The sequence below is a fragment of the Protopterus annectens genome, chromosome 6.part0 (assembly GCF_019279795.1).
Source record: "Protopterus annectens isolate FY-2018-M chromosome 6.part0, PAN1.0, whole genome shotgun sequence".
Taxonomy (NCBI): Eukaryota; Metazoa; Chordata; order Ceratodontiformes; family Protopteridae; genus Protopterus; species Protopterus annectens.
The window spans coordinates 521926078-521946533 of NC_056737.1; the positions used below are offsets into that span (position 1 = coordinate 521926078).

Here is a 20456-nt window from a genome sequence, read left to right on the forward strand (position 1 = left end):
CCTATGCTGGCATCCCTGCCTCTTCCTTAGACTTTAATTCTGATTACATTTTTTCAATCCCTTCTTCCTCTGGTTTCAGTTACAGCCAGGGAGTTTCTAAGTACTCTGGGGTACATAGCCTCCACCATTCCTATGCTTCCTGTAGCCAGTCTTCATATGAGAAAGCTACGGTGGTTCCTAAATTCAGTCTGGCTTCATCATTCTCATCCTTTGGACTTGTCAATTCCTCTTCTATGACTCAATCTAGAGCTGCAGTGGTGGATTCATCAACTGTCTCTCAACCCAGGGCTTCCTTTTCAGCCTCCAGTCCTCTCTCATGATCTATTTTCACATCCCTGAGACTTGGGATAGGGAGCTTCTTTTGGCCTTCTGAATGATCAGGGCCTTTGGTCCCTTCGTTAGAGGAACGACCATATCAACATCAAAGAGATGAAGGCTCTAATTCTGGCCATTCAGGTTTTCCATTCTGTATTTCTTCCTGGGCCCCTCAAAATCTTTATTGTGATGTGGTATATCAACAAGTGAGGGGGGGCACAGTCTTACCTTTTGTGCAGACTAGTTCTTCAGGTTTGGGGTCTGGCTGTCCAGTGTCAGGTAACTGTTTATATTCATTCAGAACAAAACATTGTGGCAGACTTACTGAGCCGGTCCAGAACACATACGAATGGATGCTTCACAGAGATGTGTTTCAGGAAATTGTCCACCAGTGGGGTACTCCTCAGGCAGATCTTTTTGCCTGCCCTCTGAACAGACAATTTCCTCTCTTTTGCACCAAAGTCCCATGTCCTCTGGCCTGGAACATGGATGCCTCTCTTTCTCATGGAAGAGAGTGTTTCTTTATGCCTTCCCTCCCCTTCCTATCATACTGAGGGTCTTGTTTAGCATAGAGCATGACTCTCCCAAAATCTTGTTGGTGACTCCCTTTTTGCCCAGACAGCATTGACTCCCTCTTCTTCTGCATTTAGCCAAGGGCAGTCGCAGCAAGTTACCTCACGTGGTGGACCTGCTCACACAAGACAAGGGGTCTCTCATCCATCCCCATGTGTCCACTCTTCCACTGGCATTGTGGGATGAAGGGTTTTGATCCCTTTTGGGTGCCTTTTTTCTGAGGACGTGTTTGGGGTTCTGCAGGAAGCCAAGAAACCCACTACCATGAAATCTTATTTATCCAAATGGAATAGAGTTTCTGTTTGCTGTCGTTGGTAACCTGGATTCACTTTCTGTGGAAGTTCCTTTGGCTGTCTCTCGTTTGTGTGAATTGCTCAATGCTGAGTTGGCATACTCTTCAGGTGAAGCCCACCTTTCCGCTATTACCAAATGCAAAGTAAAATAAATATATAAATAAATAAATATATTTCTGCTTGTCTGCCTTTAACTCCTACTTTGGCTTTTAGATTTGAGGTCAAGCATTTCCTTAAAGGCATCCTTCTTATTAGTTCTCCCAGGAAGCCTATTCCTCCCTTCCTGGGACCTTAATTTTGTTCTTGACAAATTGACTTAGGTTCCTTTGAGCCTGCAGCTTCAGCTTTCTTACAGCATTGTACTTGGAAGACTGTTCTTCTTTTGGCATTTACTTCAGCTAGAAGGGTGTCTGAGCTTCAGGCCTGTATGGGTGTACTTCTTTTTTAGTTTTTCTTGGGGACAGGGTGTCATTTCATACTAATTATTATTTTATGCCTACAGTGGTTAATGAGTTGTCTGTTAATCAGTCTATTCACTTGCCAACATTTTTACCTTCTTTGCAGTCTGCTAGTAAGAAGGTTCTTCACACCTTGGATTTGCATAGATAACTTGGAGATTATTTAGATAAAACTAAAGCCATTCGTAAATCTGAGCAACTTTTTGTTTCTGTTCATCCTAGGTCTTTCAGTTTGGCTGTTTCTAAGCAAACTGTTTCTTTCTGGATCTCTAAGGCTATTTCCTTTTCTTATTCTTTTCATGGGGAAAAGCCTTTCTTCTTCTGTAAAGGCTCATTCTACCAGGACTGTGGCTTCTTCTTATTTTTTTTTCAAAGGATTGGATGCCCACTCCATCCTTGAGGCTGCTACTTGGACTTCTGTGCATACTTTTGCCAAACATTGCAAGTTGAATATGGTTTCCAGGGTTAGAGTTGGATTTGCCAGGGCCATCCTTTTCAAGGCTTTCTTGAGGGCTCTACTGGACCTTCCTCCTCCCATGTTTCCTCTTGAGCTTTTTTACTCTCTGTAGTGTAATGAATTCTGCAACCGTGATATGGAAGGACATAGTATAGTTGTGTAAAATCTTATCATAACAGTATATGTCCTTCCCTTCACTGTTGCAGTATTTATTCCCTCCCTCTTCCCCTTTTTTACCATTTCCTTCTGGATATACGTTCCTTTTTTGTACTCTTGGAGTGTTGTTCCTCTTGGGGCTTTTCAGTTCTGAGGAAGGTATATCCATATGTATTCATGCCCTATGCCATGAGCGGGGAGAATGTGTGTGACGCACGATGTCCTATTACAACCTAAGGCTTTGGTATACTGGCCGGATGACTGGCTACCCATGGCAGGGGATCCCAAGTGTAATGTATACTGCAACAGTGAAGGGAAAGATGTCTACTGTTGTAAGATTTTACACAACTGTACTTTCTTGTAAATAGTAAAGCCGAAAGGTACAACAACAGCAACAACAACTTTCTTGTAAATAGTAAAATAAAAAAAATCACCAGGAATAACCCTCAAATCAGAAGACTTGTAACTTTTGCTGTTCAGGGAAAGTAAAGTACTAAAGTGTAAAATAGTGTACTCATTTCATTGAAAGAAATGTCATATATACCCAAAAATGTATAATCTTGTCCTCTGCAGTAGCAGTAAATACATTTGTCAGGTGGTTTGCTGCAGTCTCTTTGAGGCCACCCAAAAGTCACACTCCTTCGCTGTGCCAAACTTTGCTTCAGTAAGTGCTGCAGATGCTGCCACATTCCTGACTTTATAGTACCTGTCAGTGAAATCAAAAGACTGTCTTGACTTTTGTTATAGGAAAAGTTTTTTTCTTTAACTTGAAGGCTTCTCTCACCATTAATGTTTATCAGCAGGCCTTAAATTACTACCCCAACAAAGATTTTCTGTTTGCTGTCATTGAAAGTGCCAGCCACCTTTCCAGACAGATGTTCATCGTGTTTCACTGTTGCAGTCATTACATTTGGGTAATCTGCTGGCAGGTTGCCTCAGTTGGCCTGAATTCCAAAGTCTTGGGTCCTGCGTCGGTTGCTGTCTCCTCTTCCATGACGTCAGGTCATCAGGGGTATAAAACATGCAGCCGACGCCATTTTCTTTAGTCTTTCTTGCCGCGTGGTGCCCGAAGCAGAAGCATTTCGCAAGTGTCGGTTGGCTGACTACTGAAATATTTGAGTACCCCATTGGGGAAACTTTTTTCTTGCTTTTTACTGATGTCAGAAAAAGTTAATAATTGTATTACTTGTGGGAAGCAAATACCTCATAAGGATTTCCATTTATAATGTATTCCTTGCCTAGGCCCTGATCACAACGTGCTTGGCTGTCGGTTTTGTGCTAGATTTAACCAACACACTATTAAGCATTGGTATATTTTTGCATCAAAGTATTTTGGAAACCGATTTAACTACCCAGAAATGTCGTTGGATAGCAATCCGACTACCGGAATACATAAAAGACGCAAAGAAAAGGACAGAGAAAGGCAGTCAAGATCCAAAACCGACGAAGCTTCTCCTAAGCCAGTCGCCGGTACTCAGTGAGGTGCTTTCGCAGCCCCCGATACCCGCTACCTTCGAGTCACAGGCCTCTACCGACACTCATGTGGAGTCTGGCATGCCACAAGATACTCAAGGTATTGGACGGACGGATGTATCTCCCTTGGATGGGTCCGGAGCCGCTGAGCAGGCACCGGCTTCTGAGGGTGCATTCAGACCTCAACATTTGTATATCAAACCGACGACCGCTACAAAACCAAAGACAAAAGCAACTTCTAAAACTAAAAAACTGACGCATGAGCCACGTGCATGGGCCTCTATGCCTAAAAACAAATGATCAAAATGGCTGAAGAGCTTATTACCTTGATGGGGCACCCATCCCCCTCCTGATAAGCCTAGGCAAGACACTGATTATGAATCTTCAGATCAGGTTTCTATTTCTTCTGATTCCTCTTCTGATCAGGAATTATCTATACCTCCCTATGAGGATTCTGATGCTGAGGAGTCTATTCCATCTGCATCTCCTCCTGAGGATTATTCATTTGGAGAAACCTTGCATACTTTGAGGGAGCATTTTCACTGGGAGAGTCAAGACTTCTCAGAATCAAAAAAGAGGCTCAGGGATTTCCTTCTCCCTCAGCACGCGCCTTTAGCCATTCCCCCTGTTTTGGACATTGTGGATGATGTGTTTTCGGAGTCAAGCTTGACCCCTGACTCCTTACCTCCATCTCCCAGTAAGCCTGACAGATGTTACAGGGTCCCTGACTCACATAAATTTTTATTTAGAAACCCTGCTGCTGGTCCTGAAAGTATTTCACAGGGTCCAAAGGGAGTTAAGGCCTCAACAGCAAAAAATCCTACCCCCTCTGACAGAGACTCAAGGGCACTGGACAGATGGGGAAAAAAGGTTTATACATCTGCAACCTTGGCAATCGGGGCCTTAAACTGTCAATTTCGTATGCTTAAGTACCAACAACATGTTATGGGATTGCTGAAACAGAAAATGATGTTGATTTCAGAATGTGCAGAAAATAAAGAATTGCAGGAATTATTGCATGCAGCTGAACAAGTTGGAAAGCATACTTTGCAATGTGGTTTTGATTCCTTAGAGGCCTTCTGCAGGGCCGCAGTTACTGGATCTGTGATTAGAAGGCATGCCTAGTTAAAGGAACAAAATTTGCCTGATCATGTTAAAGCTAAATTGCTAGATGCACCTTTACAGCATGATTCTCTGTTTGGTATTAAGGCAGAAGAGGTTTTAAAGAAAATGGAAGATAAAGCTAAGTTTATGCAAACTGTTAAAGACGTCTTACAAGTGCAGCCACCAAGATTCAGTAGACACTGGCCTACAAAAAATTGGTCCTTTCCTGTGTCAGACAGAGCTCAAAGGGGCAAATCCAGATGCCCTAAGGGTTCCAGATACCAGGCGCAAGAGTCATACAGGTCAAAGCAATGGGGAGCTTCCGCCTCCAAATCTGGAGGAGATAAAGCGCAAACCTACAGAAAGCAATCCCAATGACTTCCTTCTGCCTACACCAAGCACTTATCTTCTGGCAGCACCCATAGGGGGAAAATTAGCACTTTTTGCTCAAAATTGGCAGTTAGTAACCCAGGACAAGTGGGTACTAAAGATCGTATCACAGGGATACAGATTCCATTTCCACACTCTGCCAATGGCAAATGGTTGGCTAGATCTGCCAAAAAATCAATGGGCAGAGGCACAGAAACAGGTTACGTCCCTCATGGATATGGGGGCCATTCAGACAGTACCAGAACAGGAAAAAGGACAAGGTTTTTACTCAAGACTTTTCTTGGTACCCAGAAAGGACAAGGCCTGGCGGCCAATAATGGATTTATCGATTTTGAATATGGTCACATACCTGGACATTCCAAAATTCAAAATGCTGACTTTGCAGCAGCTTCTGCCCATGCTAGCAATAATGCTTTGCTGGTGACTTTAGACCTAAAAGAGGCATACCTGCATGTCCCAATAAGACAGTCATGCAGAAGATACCTCAGATTCAAGGCTTGCTTAATGCATTACCAATTCTCTGCACTGCCGTTTGGCTTATCTACTGCGCCCAGGGTCTTTACAAAGTGCCTGGCACCAGTAATTGCATTTTGCAGACAAAGAAGTATACAAATATATCCTTACTTGGACGACTGTCTCATTCAAGCAGAGAACAAGGACACTCTTCTTCGACACCTGGCATTTGTGAAAAGGCTTCTAACATGCCTAGGGTACACAATAAACGAAAAGAAATCACAACTGGTACCCTCTCAAAAGATAACATTCCTGGGTGCAAACTTGAATACAACTGCCCAGATGGCTTATCTCACACCAGACAAGCAAAGGCAACTGACCACTTACTTCAAACTGATGGCAACAAAAACCCAGTCTTCTGCAAGACAAATTCTGCAGGCTCTGGGCTTCATGGCATCCTGCATCCTACTGATTCTGTATGCAAGACTGCATATGAGGAAACTTCAGTGGTACCTAAAATCTTTATGGAGTCAACATTCTCACAGTCTGGAAACAATGATTCCTCTTATTCCCTGCCTGCAACAGGAGTTTCTAAGGTGGGCAAAGGCATGTCACCAAAACATGGGATGGCCATTCACTCTACCCCCTGCCAGCCAAACCATAACAACAGACGCATCAGATTATGCCTGGGGGGCCCACATGGCAGGAAGATGCATTCAGGGCATATGGTCACCAAAATAAATGCATCAGCATATCAAACAGAGATGCTAGCTGTTCAAAATGCCCTAACTGCCTTCAAGGACTTACTTCATCCAGGACAACTACTGATAAAGACGGACAACACCACAGTCATGTGGTATATAAACAAACAAGGGGGCACGCACTCATGCCTCCTTTGCAGATTAGCCATGGCACTGTGGAACACAGCTTTGACCTACCAAGTACATCTTCAAGCTCAATTCCTGCCAGGAAAGCAAAACACTCTGGCACACGATTTAAGCAGAAATCTTATGGATCCTCACAAGTGGAAACTAAATCCACAAGAATTCAGCATAACAGAGAAATGGGGGAGCCCAGACATAGATCTATTTGCCTCTCCTCAAAATTATCAATTGAAAAGATTCTGCACAAGGACTTATCTCAGACAAGCATGGAAAGTGGACGCCCTATCCTTCAGTTGGAAAAGCCTATCAGTTTACGCCTTTCCTCCTCTGCCTCTTCTCCCCAAGGTCCTCCTAAAAGTCAGGCAAGAGAAACCAAAGATGATACTAATTGCCCCGGACTGGCCCCGGCAGTACTGGTACCCAGTCCTAAGGAACTTGTCTCAATACCCAGCTTGGACCTTGCCTCAAAGACCACAACTACTGTCCCAGCAAAACAATCAAATCATGCACAATCAACTACAGTCTCTGAATCTGGCAGATCATGTAGTCATACAAACAACACCTCTCAGTAAAGTTGTGATGGATGCCATTTTGGAAGCCGGAAGGCCTAGTACTAGAAAATCTTATGCTGACAAATGGAAGCGATTCTGTGCTTGGAATCAAGCACAAGGAACTGATACAGCAGAACCAAATATTCCTCAGATATTGCAATACTTAATTGAGATGCTTGACAAAGGCCTATCTTTCTCATCAATTAAAATCCATGCCTTTGCCATTTTGGCTCATTACAATACACAGCCACCAATCTTTTCTCATCCATAACTAAAGCAGTATCTTAGAGGAGCCAAAAATTTAAGGCCTCCTAGAAGATCACCATTGCCTGCATGGGACCTCAATTATGTGTTGGAAAAGCTCACTCTGCCTCCATTTGAACCAGCTGCTACTGCTGATATAAAGTTCTTATCATGGAAAACAGCTCTGCTACTAGCAATTACTTCAGCAAGAAGAGTTTCAGAGCTACAGGCCCTCATGGCTATTAGAGCCTTTTATCATATTTTACCCAGACAGGGTATCTCTGAGGACAAATCCTACTTTTATGCCTAAGGTGGTTTCCAGTGTGGCTCTTAACCAAACAATTCATCTGCCAACCCTTTATCCAAATCCGTAGAACAAGGGGGAAGAGAATTCTGCATTCCTTGGACATACACAGACAGCTAAGATTCTACTTAAGCAGGACTAACGCTCTAAGAAAAACTGAACAATTCCTAGTGACATATAGGTTCATAGGTTCATCTATCTGCCCAACTATACCCATTATTTTGCTGTGCCTCTGTTGAGCAGTGACACTGAGGTAATCCCTGTCTCCCATCCATTGGTCAAGATTTTATTCCACAGCATAGGAGTCTTTGGGTGATGAATCTATCCCTCCAGCACGATCTAGATTTTTGAGGTGAAGCATATTCATCAAATCTGGGTTTGACATGGCTAGAGCTGGAGTTCTTGGGCAGCATAGGACAGATGTTTGAGACCCTTTATCCTTTTGGTGAGGAACTTTGTGGCCTCTCCAGCTGCTGCAAGGACCTCCCTTGATCTAGATGAGATCATGATAAGGTGGGCGAAGGTCTTCCTAACTACTTTAGCTACGTGCTCAGTGGATTGCCACCTATTTGGTAGCTAGGTATGACTATGCATTTTTGGCATTTAACTTTAGGCCATGGCTCTGGCACCAGTTATCCGTTTGTGAGACCCTTCTGAAGGATATCTGTGTCAGATGTGTTTTTCTGCAAACTTTGTGTGTTTGCTTGTACTTCGAAAAGTAGATAACAAGAGTGGGCCCAGGACTGAGCCCTGTGGTACACCACTTGTGACAGGCTTTGAGTCTGACATGCCAGCAACTCTGACCCTGTGGGTTCTGTCACTCAGCCAGTTTGCAACCCATCTTGTGATGTATGGGTTAACATTTAAGCTGATGAGTTTTTCAATGATACCAGTGGGGTATTGTATCAAAGATCGAGGTAGGGGACTGCCTTTCCTCATCAATGGCTTTGGTGACTGTTTCAAAAAGTCAACCAAGTTTAGAAGGCATGATCTGCCTTTGACAAAGCCAAACTGGGATGGATCCAAAGTCTGCAAATTCCTATGTCTTTATTTATGAGGTCCATTATGATCCTCTCCATGGCTTTGTCAAGCTAATGGGCGGTAATATCCAGGGTTGGTGGAGGCACCACCTTTGAAGTGGGACCACAGTTGCAGTGCATCCAGAGGTAAGACTATGATTAAACAGCTGTCCTAGCTGTGGGTTTAATTGGACACCATCAGGTCCCATGGATGCTGGAGAGCAGTTCTCACTTGGGCGTTGGAGATGTTTGGGGGCTGCACGCTTGGTATAGATATCTCTCCTTTTGGGGAGGGGAGAAGTTTGCACTGAACCTGTCAGCCAGTATGTTGGCAATGTCTGTAGGATCAGTAATCTTCACATCATTTCTGAGCATGAACTAGTTCTGAGCATATCTGGGAGTTTCCTCCAGGTTTCTAACATAGCTAAAGAAGGCCTTATGATTGTCTTTGAGTCTTTAGCTATTTTTCTCTCAAAAATTTGCTTTGGATGATTTTATGAGAGCTCTTAGTTTTTTATAGTGATTTTGCTCTATCTTGTAGTAGCTTCCTCCTTTGTTGTAGAGTTTGTTTATGGCTGGGGTCCACCAGACTGGACGCTTTGCCTTTGGTACAAAGAGTCTTTGTTTTGCTTGGGATTGCCTTATCCATGCAGTCCTGCAGGTGCTGGTAGAAGGCATTTGTAAGTGATTCAGCGGCTTGAGTACTGTTTCGGGGCCTTAAAGGAGACCACACTAGTCTTTAGAAGTGTGAAGTAGTTCTTTACTGTGGTCTTTTTATTTCAGGTGGGGGTGAGGACCTCCAGCGAGATTAGTTTGTGATCTGATCTCACCAGTGAGGGGTATACTTCCGGTGCTGCAGGATCAGAGGGCAAGGCTATTTCAAAGCAGACAATTTCAAAGTGGATAAGCCACTGCATCCGTTTCTGCTACTTACACCATGGTAAACCTGTGCCCAAGGGCATTAGGTCTCATTCCACCAGAGCTGCAGCTACTTCAGCAGCCTTTCTAAGGGGAGCACCAACCAAAGACATTCTAGAGGCTGCTACTTGGAGTTCTGTTCACACCTTTACAAAGCATTATCATTTGCCTCTCTACTCTAAATCCAGAGCAGGCTTTGCCACTGCAGTTCTGCGGGGCCTTGTAGCCGCTCCTAATGCTGTTTAGCTCCAGCCCCCCAACCATAGCTTTGGGATTCTACCCAAATGTAATGACTGCAATAGTGAAACACGAAGAGCATAGTACAGTTGTGTACACTTACCATAAATGTAAATGTTCGAGTGTATACATTGTTGCAGTCCAGGTTACCCTCCCACCATCCCCCTGTCATTCTGGAGTTTATCTTTCCTTCTCTGTCTTCTACAACCTATGTGGTGTATTTGCTTGTAGATGAAGGTAAAGTTTATATCGATGCATGTGTGTGTGTGTGTGTGTGTGTGTGTGTGTGTGTGTGTGTGTGTGTGTGTATATATATATATATATATATATATATATATATATTTTTTTTTTTCTTCTTCTTTTGCTACCTTTTGACATCGGGGCCAAGAAAAACTAAAGAAAATGGCATCAGCTGCATGTTTTATACCCCTGACAGCCTGATGTCATGGAAGAGGAGACGGCAACTGACGCAGGACCCAAGAGTTTGGAATTCAGGCTGACTGAGGGCAGCCTGCCAGCAGATTACCCAAATGTAATGACTGCAACAGTGAATACACTCAAACATCTACATTTATGGTAAGTGTACACAGCTGTACTTTCTGTGCCACTGTCTCAAGTACTGAGGTCTTGAACAAGTTATAGTCGGACTGCAAGCCCTTGACATTGGCCAGGTATACAGGAGCACCTGTTTCACTGGTACTAGTTGATCTCATCCTTCACAGAAGTATTGGCTAGGCATTTCTAGGACACCTCCACTACATTTAGTTTTTCCTATGTTTGTTTAGCCACCAGTCCACCCTTGTGACCCAGCTCACCACAAAGTGGTGATGAGTTGACAGCTTGGTACTTCTTCTGACTCCATATGTCCAAAACGTACATCCTCAGGTCTGATAACACAAGTAGAAAGTCTGTCATCCACCATTGGCCCAAATACATTATGAATATTTTTGAATTTATAGTTGTATAGTGACAGTGCATGACTAACACATAAGTCCTAAAACAATTTACCACCCAGGTTCAGATCAGACATTTCACACAGCCATACCCACTCCACATAATTGTGTCATTCCCCACTTGAGAACCGAAGCCTCCTGGTAGACATGCAGTGTTTGTGGGTGGTGCCCAGTCAAGTAATGCACCTACAGTCTCTATGAAGGCAGAATATTCCAAATAACTGTTTGGTGCATATGCACAAAAAACTAAGTGAAAGAGTTTTCCGTTATATGTTCATACTAGGTTAGCTGGCCTTATGGGCCATTTTAAGCCTAGACAATTTTCCCTTCAAAGGTGATGATCAAAAACCCCGTACTGTGTCTGAATTAAACAGCTTAACCGTTATACCTGCCCCCAAACTTTCTGAAACTCAATAGTATTGAAGTAACCCTGTTTGCGACACCCGCATGCAGCTGGGGTGACTTCCACCACTCCCACCCAAGGTTTCTCCTAACTGCCAACTCCAGACTAGGAAGAAAGACCAATCCCATTAAAAAGATCTGTCTGGAACTTTCACAACCTGCCATATGAATTTCTGCTCCTTCCCTGTAAATGAGATGAGTGTTGGCTCAGGTAGTTATCCAGAGGACTGGAGCTGTAAGTTGTTAATAAGCTACTTTATGTGCACAGGGTACAGGGTTTAACTCCTTCCACCTTCTTTTGCCTACTGTGGGACTCTTACCAAGTTATTTATCCAGACAGTGTTCCAGGTTCGCCCCTGAAAAGGGACAGTTTATCCACTGGGCTTACCAGGTCAATAAATAAGTAAAATAAAAAAAATAAATAAAAATAATAACATTTAAATTTGTTGCAGAAGCTAGTTTTCAGTGCTGGGGTATAGTCTTGTTTTAAGTTGCACATTTCATTTCATTCCTTCTCCCTGGCTGGCTCTACACTTGACTCACTTTTTATTTTGTGAGTAGTGAACCAAGATGACAACTTCACACAGCTCTCTCTCTCTCTCTTTTTTTGTTTTTTAAGGCTAAACCTAGATGGGCCTGTATGGGGTGCCATGCCAATAGGTAGTAATGAGCATAGTATTTTTATTCTAGGTGGAGCTTGCTAACTCTTTAATTTAGCCGTCTTGAAATCACATTTTGGATCACTATTGTCTGGCTCCTCCTTTCAGATCAGTTTACCATCAGTGAATCTAGCAGGAGCACGAGGCTCCTATCAGCAGAGATCTGGAGGTCTCATGGGCATGTATAACCCTCCACTATGACCAGACTGTTATCCCAGGACAGGATCCTCTGTTTTTTTTTTTGGGGGGGGGGCACACGTCAGTTTTATGCTGATGAGTTGACTGCTTGTCTGTTTTGCACCATTAACTCATTCGTACCTGTTAGCACTATTAAAAGTGTGGTATGAAGTTGCTTTGTGCCGTCAAGCCTGGAACTTTTAACAATTCTTAAATATGAGAAAATGTAATTTAATCAAATAAAGTAGCTTTTACTTTCATAGTTTAAATAATTTTCAGGTATTAAGCTTTCTTAATCATAATGTGGATGTTGTGAATTCAGTACCACAATTAAGCAACATTGAAACAAGTAAGTGCTATATCCCATCTGCCATCGAATCGCTGTAGGCATGGTAGACACAAGGCATTCCACCCAAGTAGTACTGCTGGCATGGAGTAAAAAACAACTTGATCAGGACTGTAGGTATAAATAAGTTAAGTCATATAGTGTCAGGTTTTGCTGACATACACACGTATGCCAAAATAATAGCAGCTTGGGACTCTGCAGACTTATTAGCAGCTGGCAGCTTGGTGTTACTGTAAGTTCTTCTGTAACTGTACTTTCTAGAGGTATGGCTTAGATCTTGAAGGAATTTGCATTTAAAGTGCTGTATATATTTCCGAATATTAACATTCGACCACTCCATTTTTCAAAAGCCTGACTGAGATGAGATGTAAATAAAGTCCGGCAAATACAGCAGATGATTTTCATTTAAATTGTAAATGGTCAGGATGAATTTTAAGTATAGTTTTGGAAATTGTGTTAGTTATCGTATTGCTGCTAACATGATAGCAAATGCTGTGTGCATTAAAGCTAAAAGCTCCTGTAAATTTGTCATTGATTTTTCATTGTGTTACTAAAGATTGTGAGTTTTTCTGTCTTTTCCCCTTCACTTCAGCATTGTGGTAGACCTAGCAGAATTAAACACAATAGGCTGCTTAAGTACATATTCCTTAAAAGTGTGATTGAGATCAAAAGTCTTAAGACACATTTCTGCCTGGTGTTCCTGATGTTTGCAGTAATGTAATTTGTTGTTTTAATTAATGTTAGCATCTTCAGGTGCCACAGAACTGATTTTTGTGTTTTTTCCCGTTTTCTGTTTCCCTAGGTTACACTGTATGGGCTCATAATCTCATTGCTATTGCTCGTCTCCGTGGCTCTGATCTTAAAGTGCTGGAGGTAACTGAAGAAAGCATTGATTTTGATCCTGAAGAACTAGCTTATCAGGATGTTGATCCAGTACACAATCTCACTGAACAGGTGTCCCTTGGATTAGGGCGATCATGGCATGCAGTGATGGATATTGAATCACTTTGTGTTTTTACTGACCCAGCTCGTCACTTCTACCAGGAGATGCAGAACTTTAGCAAAGGCATTTAGCTTTGCTTTTTGTTTTCTTTTTTTTCATTGACAAATCCTGCGGTAATATATGCAATTTAGGGCCCTTTTTTTTTTTGTTAGTGTGAACTAACTTTACACGTGCTGTGTTTAACCAGTATTAGCTATATAGAACTATATATGTATATTCTACAGTAATTAAGTGAAAGAATGGTCAGGTATTAATTACAAGTTATATGGCAGAGCTTAGGGCTTTCACGATTAATGGACTAGTTGTCTAAAGCTTCTAAAGATGCTGCTGAAAGATGTGTTGAGAAACTGATTGAGATGCAGCTTCTACTTTTTTCATCGCATCTTCTGCTTGAAATGATTGTTAACATGTCACACTAGCAAATAGTTTATTTTACAGTTGTCTTTTGGTTCATTGACCTTTCAAGGAATTTCAGAGTTTCAGAACCATGTATTGCCAAAATATTCCAGCAGCACAAAATAACTTTTCAGCATTAACTATCCCAACTTGTAAAATTGCTGTCCAGCAGAAAACTGTCTAATTGTTTCTTAGAATCTTCATTCCAAGGATTGCACAACTTGGTTAGTTGTAGCAGTTGTACTATTTTACCTTTTTCCCTTTCCTTCTGTAAAAGCTATATTTTACTTTTCCTTGCTGTTATTTAGTCCACCTGTCAGTTTTTATTTAGATATTCTACTCTGATTGGGTGAAGCTAGATAATATTAGCTTTAAATGTTGCAGTTAATAGTTTACATATAGGTTTTCTACAGGACATATACACTAGTCGTGAAATCCCTAGCTAAGAGTCGCTGAGTTTTCTATTGTCAGCGCCTGTGTCAGCTGCCAAAGAATCTGTTTAAAATGAAGAAGTGCCCACATGCTGGCAGAGGGCAGGCCAATGGTTGGGTCAGCCGGATAACTGCTAGATTATAATATAAAAGGTCGAAGTTCGACCTGTGGTACACAGCTGTGCTGTGGCTCAGTCAACAACCTCAGAACTCTTAAACAAAACATGCACCTGTTTCACTGTGAATAGTGAATGTAAAAATAGTATAAAAAATGTGTGTTCTATTACAGGATAAAAGCTGCTATGTTGAGTGAAGAACATTCCATGAAGTTTGTTTTAAAATCTTGTTATATCTGAGAGGCTTCAAAAGCCAATTTAACTGTTTCAGGGCAACCGCGGGTACAGACGTGGTCTCTGTGAGACTTCCACCTGACCCCAGTTTTAAGTGGTACGAATGTTGTGCATTTGATGTTACAGGACAGTCTGCAATAATAATAAGTAAGTGGCCGACGTGGGTGCCCAGCGGTGCTGAGACCTGGCTGCTGTATTATGAACTTCGAGAAGAAAAAAAAAAAAACAAGATTTATGCAACAGATGTCCAGATACGATTCTATTTATGGAAAAGTTTATATGTATTGTTTTACAAGGGTTTTACCATCTTATATAAAAGTAATGATCTTTTGACAGGTGTGCACTGCGTATTCTTTGTCTCCAGTGAGCACATACCATGCGGATTTTATATGTTCATCAGTAGAGTGGATCCACTGGCACAGTGTGTGAGCATGCCAGATGTGGTGAGGTTTTATCTTATGAATGTGATCAGATTATAAGAATTGTATGTTAAAAAAGTACAGAAAACCTGACAGAACATGTAGGGAATTCAGATGGATGTTTGAACTGATGTTTGTTATATGGTTTATGTTTAATGTTTATTCTTTTAATCGATAAATAAAGCAATTAAAAAGACATTTTTGAGTCTGTCATGTTATCTGAATGTACATTGACTAAAGAAAAACATTGTTTACTTGCTGTTTTTAAACTTTACAGAGTTGTCACAATATCTTAACTTTTCTTGCAGCACATAGAATGTGAGAAATTTTGACTGCATCATTTAAACAGTTCTTTGAGTCCTCTCTTAACAAGAACTGAATCACATTGTCAGCCTTTAGCAAAGCACTTTTAGAGATATTTAGACAAAGACAAACTACAGTATGAAATCATGATTTACTTAAAAATCATTCCTCTGACAAATCTTGAGGGGAACGCTATAGATGTTAAACATTTGGGCTGCCTTGCCCCTTTATTGAGTTTGTCAGCCTGTCTATACAAGAAAATGCTTATAATAGGATCACTGCTGCACTTGCTTTCATGATGTATGCAGTTGTTTGCATGCACATATCCACTAGCCAGCCTGAGTCCTAGAGTTTTAGATGCCCCCAGGTGTTAGAGGCCGCAAACTGTGCCTCTGCTTGTAGTTTGGACCTATCATAAAGCAGATTATAAGTAGCTTCATAGGTATATACTACGCTAATGGCCACCAGTGCTGTTATAAGCCTAGCCATGCAGCCCAACCCAGTTGTGTCCCTATGTATCACGGGCGTTTGTTAAGAGGTGGTTTGTTAGGAAGTTTTCAGATGTTATGTTGGGGGGGGGGGGGGTTGGTTTGGGCATTGCAGTTTTCCTGTGACTGTCAGAGACATGGGGACCAGACCCGGGGTGAATTTCCAGATTTCCCATCCATTGAACAAGGTTGTGCTTAAATAGGATGAGAGATGGACTGTGTTTCACATGGATGGGAGCCTGTTCTGGAGCATGGGGATCTTCAGAGAAATACATTTGCTTCACCAGTATCTATCATTTATGTCCCAAGCAACATTTAAATCATTGGACCTAGTGGTTCTGATGCTGTTCATTTTGTGGATGTGCAAAAGGTCCATCAGAGCTGGATTTAAGGATGCCGTGTCTGCCAGAAGAAGATTAATTCTCTGTAACATGTAGGAAATGGAGTATAAAGATAAGGGTTTAAGGTGATCCTTATAGGACTGTGTGTTTATACCCTGGATTCTCCTGGTAAGGAACCTTTGTGGGCATTCCAACTGTTGCATATGTCTGGTCAGGTACATACCAAAGGTGGAATGATACTCAATGATGGGTCTAATAAGGGCCAAGTAATGTGGCAGTATGACTTCATTTGATCTGGATGCCATGCCCTTACTTTATAAGTTGGGTGACATAGAATGATTTTCTTACTACCTTTGCCACATGTTGGTCAAAGGCCAGATTACTGTCTACATATGTTCGCAGATTCCTGACTACCAGGTCAACTCTTGGGGTGTCTTATTGATGGAACAATAAGCCTGGGTGGCAGTTTTCCCAAAAGGTAGTATAATGCATTGAATTTTAATAATTGATTTAGGCACCAGTCATCTGTCTGTGTTAGACACTCTTGTAATGGTTTGTGTCATAGGGAATCTATGATGGATCCCAATTTGCAGAACATTAGTCTTTACCTCCTAGAAGTAGATGCCAACTAGGAGTGGTCCCAGCAGAGAGCTCTGAGTTACCCCACTGGTGATTAGTCTCTTAGTGGAGGTGGTCTCCCCAATCTTGACTTCCTGGGTCCTGTCTTTGAGCAAGCTGCCAATTCAGCGATTTATGTAGGGTATTATTCCATGTTTGGTGAGTTTGTCTACTATACCTAAGTGGGATATTGTTTCAAACACCTTAGCCAGGTCCACATAGGCAGTATGCACTGTTTTCCCCTTATCCTTTGCCTTGTTGCCCATCTCAAAGAAGTCCATCAGGTTTAGTAGGCATAACTTTCCCTTGACAAATCCAAACTGTGTTGGGTCCAGTGCCCGAAGGTTGCGTATGTTTTTGTTGACCATTTCCATGGTAGTTTGTTCTATGGCTTTGCATATTAAGCTAGTTAGACTAATAGTTCTGTATTTTCTGGGGTGTTTTGATGATACAAATCCTGTTTTGAGGCTGTAGTTGAAAAGTGATTCATGTGGTCCTGATATCTCATGTTTCAAGCTGTTTAGGAGGTATCTGGGGCCCATTGAGACTGTTTTTGGCCTTAACGAGTGCCACTTGGATCTGCTCCTTGCTAATAGTTGAGGGGGTAATGCTAGTAGTTATTTAATGGGGAGGTGGGGGGAGGGTGAAGTTTGAGCTGAATTTTTTAGCCAGCAAATTCGCTATGTCACTTTGCTCAGTGAAAGTGGCACCATTGACCATCAGTTCCGTACACTGATTTGTGCCAAATTTGAAGTTTCAGACATAGCTGTAGAAGTCCTTGTAGTTGTCTTTAGACTTTGAGGCTCTCTTGACCTTGTAATTGGCCTTGTTGACCATGATTAGTCCTCTTAGCAGCTCTCTAATTAAACTAGATAAAAACTATCATTATGGGAGCTGCTGTTAGTGATTTCAGTCATGTTTTTTTTCCCTTTTTGTTATATACCCTATTAAGGTTAGAATCCCACCAGTGTGTTTTGATTTTAGTTTGTTTTGGGCTTACTTCTTGTAGGTGCAGCCATTTACATGGTTCAGGGTCTGTGTGAATGATTCCACGTGTTGCTGTGTACTCATGGTTGGGAAGGGGCATTGAATTTTGACAAACTATTGCTTAATAGGATGTAGTTTGTTTTGGAGTAGTTCCTAACTGTTACAGGGCTTGCTGGGGTTACTTAGCTGATTTTTATTTTAAAGGAGACAGCTTTGTGGTTTGACCTTCCAGTGAGGATGTGACAGTAGGGATGTGCAGCACTCTCCCATGTTGGTGAGTACCAGATCCAGTATGTTTGAACCTCTGGTGGGTGTGCGCACTATCTAGTCAGGGATATTTGCGTTATTGCCCAGGAATCATTGCGCCTCCAAATATGAGGCAGTGTATGTTTCCCAGTCAATGGAGAAGCAGTTAGTGTCCCATTAATAAGGTATTTTAACGGTGAGTGTCTCCAGTAGGGCCAGGTATGAGCTCTTGGATTCTAGGGAGATAGGGGGTGACCTATAGCTTGCTAGGATATAGTATGAGACTTTGTCTATGGTGATTTGCATGTGGATAAATCCTAGGTCATTGTCCTGTTTAACCACAAAGAGTTATGCTTGTTGCTAATATAGATTAAAGCTCCTCCCCTTTTGTCCCTGTCTGTGCAGCTGATGGTCTTAACGTGTGGAAGGCACTCAAGTCTTGTACTGCTGAAGTAGTTTCTACGAATTTAAACCATGTGTCTGTAGTGGCACAGCTGTCTCTATCCTCCAGAGTTAGTAGAGTGTGGAATTTCTGTTCAGGCTCCTATAATATGATTTTTCAGCACTGGTGCGTATAACCTTGCTTCATAGTTAAAGCTAGCACTGCAAGCATAGCTTTAGATTGCTAAAACTGTTCTCCTGCAGAACTTTAGATCTGACATTGTCAATTTTCATTCTATCCTCAGCTGTTGGGTTTGGATCCATCTTGGCCATTACTAAAGCTCGTGGCCAGCAAAAAGCTCTTGAGCTTTTTTTTTATTACTACCCCAGAGAAATATATTTTTATAATAACATAAATTAATTAAGCTGTGGCTGCATTAAGTTTTGTGATAACACAGCAAGGGGAACTGATTTCAGAATGTATTTTGTGATGCCATCTGCTTGAGCTAAAGGAACTTAGACTTAATAAGTAACAAGCTGCTGGTTATGACTGAGGGCTACTCTCACAGCTGGCTTACCTACGTGTTTGTGCTGCTTTGTCTGCTGAGAGCATGATGGTCAAGAATTTAATGTCACTGTGAGTTTCACAGCACTGTATTATGTTGTACAAGGCAGTGGTGCGTTTTTCAGGTTTTTTTTCACCTTTTCTTCACTGTGGTATGTCCATGGGGGTGGTATATAGAATTTTTGGGGTCACAGGTGGGCTTGCCCCCCTGCAAAAAATAATTTTTTGGTTGTTTTGGGGGGGTTTTCAGCTCACTCTGTTTGTGATGTAATTTGTAATGAACAGTGAGCTGAAGAATTGTTCTTCACATTTGTGTAAGGAAACCATTTCCAACTAGTACATGAAGAAAATATTTAGTGTGAAAGACTGTTTCTTTCCTTCCAGAGCAAAGAGTAATATAAAACATCAAAATGTTGTTTTTTTGTAGACTAGCTGTTGAGAAAATATGTTTTAAAATATGCAACATCAGATTGAATATAAGGTCAGGGTTCTGTTAGTTGAAATTGACTCTGTAGTCAGGGCATGAAATGTGATTATATCCATGCCTAACTTACTGATATGATAGACCAAAGCTTCACCACTAATTTATTTATTTATTTATTTATTTATTTAAATTTGTTGACCGGGAGTGTCCGACTGGACGTGGGTCCATTTTCAGCGGAGGCTGATGACTAATGGGTAAATTATAGAGTTCCTGTGAGCTGCAGGTACTGTTTCCTTTGAGATTGCATAGGAGTATTTCATAACAGAATATCAGCACTAATAAAATGCTACAGCAGTTGTTAGCTTGTAGATACTTCAAATTTGCATTAAATTATATTTGTTGGTATCTCATGTCTCTCTCTCCATTTGTGCAGCCTGCGCTGTAGTTATCTTGACTCAAAATACTAGTGTTGAACCCAGTGCATTTGGCAGTGAGGATGGGATTCTGAGAGTTTAGGGAAATGGAAACATAAAACAAGTACTATTCATATTTGGATGGAAAGAGGCAGATAAAAAAACGAGACGGACAAAGATACATTGGTTGCGCATTTCCTGAATGAGATAATGCTAATTCATGGATCTCATTAGCAAAGGTTTTAATTAAAATGTCCCCAACCCTTTTGAGAGGTCAAACTTTGGTAAAGATATAAATCCAGTTGATGCAGCAAAGTCTTTAGCATATTTAAAGCTAGATTAGCAAGGAAGAACAACTTAGCAGTGGACTAGGAAAACTACTTGGCTGTTTTTCACAGCATTAATGTATCTAGATAGTAATATAGCAATAACCCACGCCTGGGTGTGGGTAATGCGGGATTTAACCACGGTTGGCATGGTTTGGTCCCGAGGGCGAAGCCCGAGGGACCAAACAAAGACAACCGTGGTTAAATCCCGCATTACCCACACCCAGAAGTGGGTTATTATTAATGACATTATTTAAGAAAAGAAATAATTACTTTTCTTAAATAATGGCATTGTATAATGCCTCTTTGCTGCCCTTCCGCAGCTGTCTGGTATTCCGCGGCAGTTCTGATGTACTGTGCATGCCTCGCAGTACATCAGAGTTGGGCAAAAGCAACGGAG

At 41.7% G+C, this 20456-nt stretch overlaps 1 protein-coding gene across 1 annotated transcript in view; it reads left to right on the top strand.

The window, feature by feature from the left end:
- Positions 1-15162, top strand: part of FBXO33 (F-box protein 33) — a 590205-nt gene extending 575043 nt beyond the window's left edge. The window contains exon 4 of the mRNA XM_044074239.1: positions 13168-15162. Within this exon, the coding sequence (XP_043930174.1) occupies positions 13168-13439 (272 nt within the window). The 3' untranslated portion in view covers positions 13440-15162. The remainder of the gene's footprint in view (positions 1-13167) is intronic.
- Positions 15163-20456: the final 5294 nt, after the last annotated feature.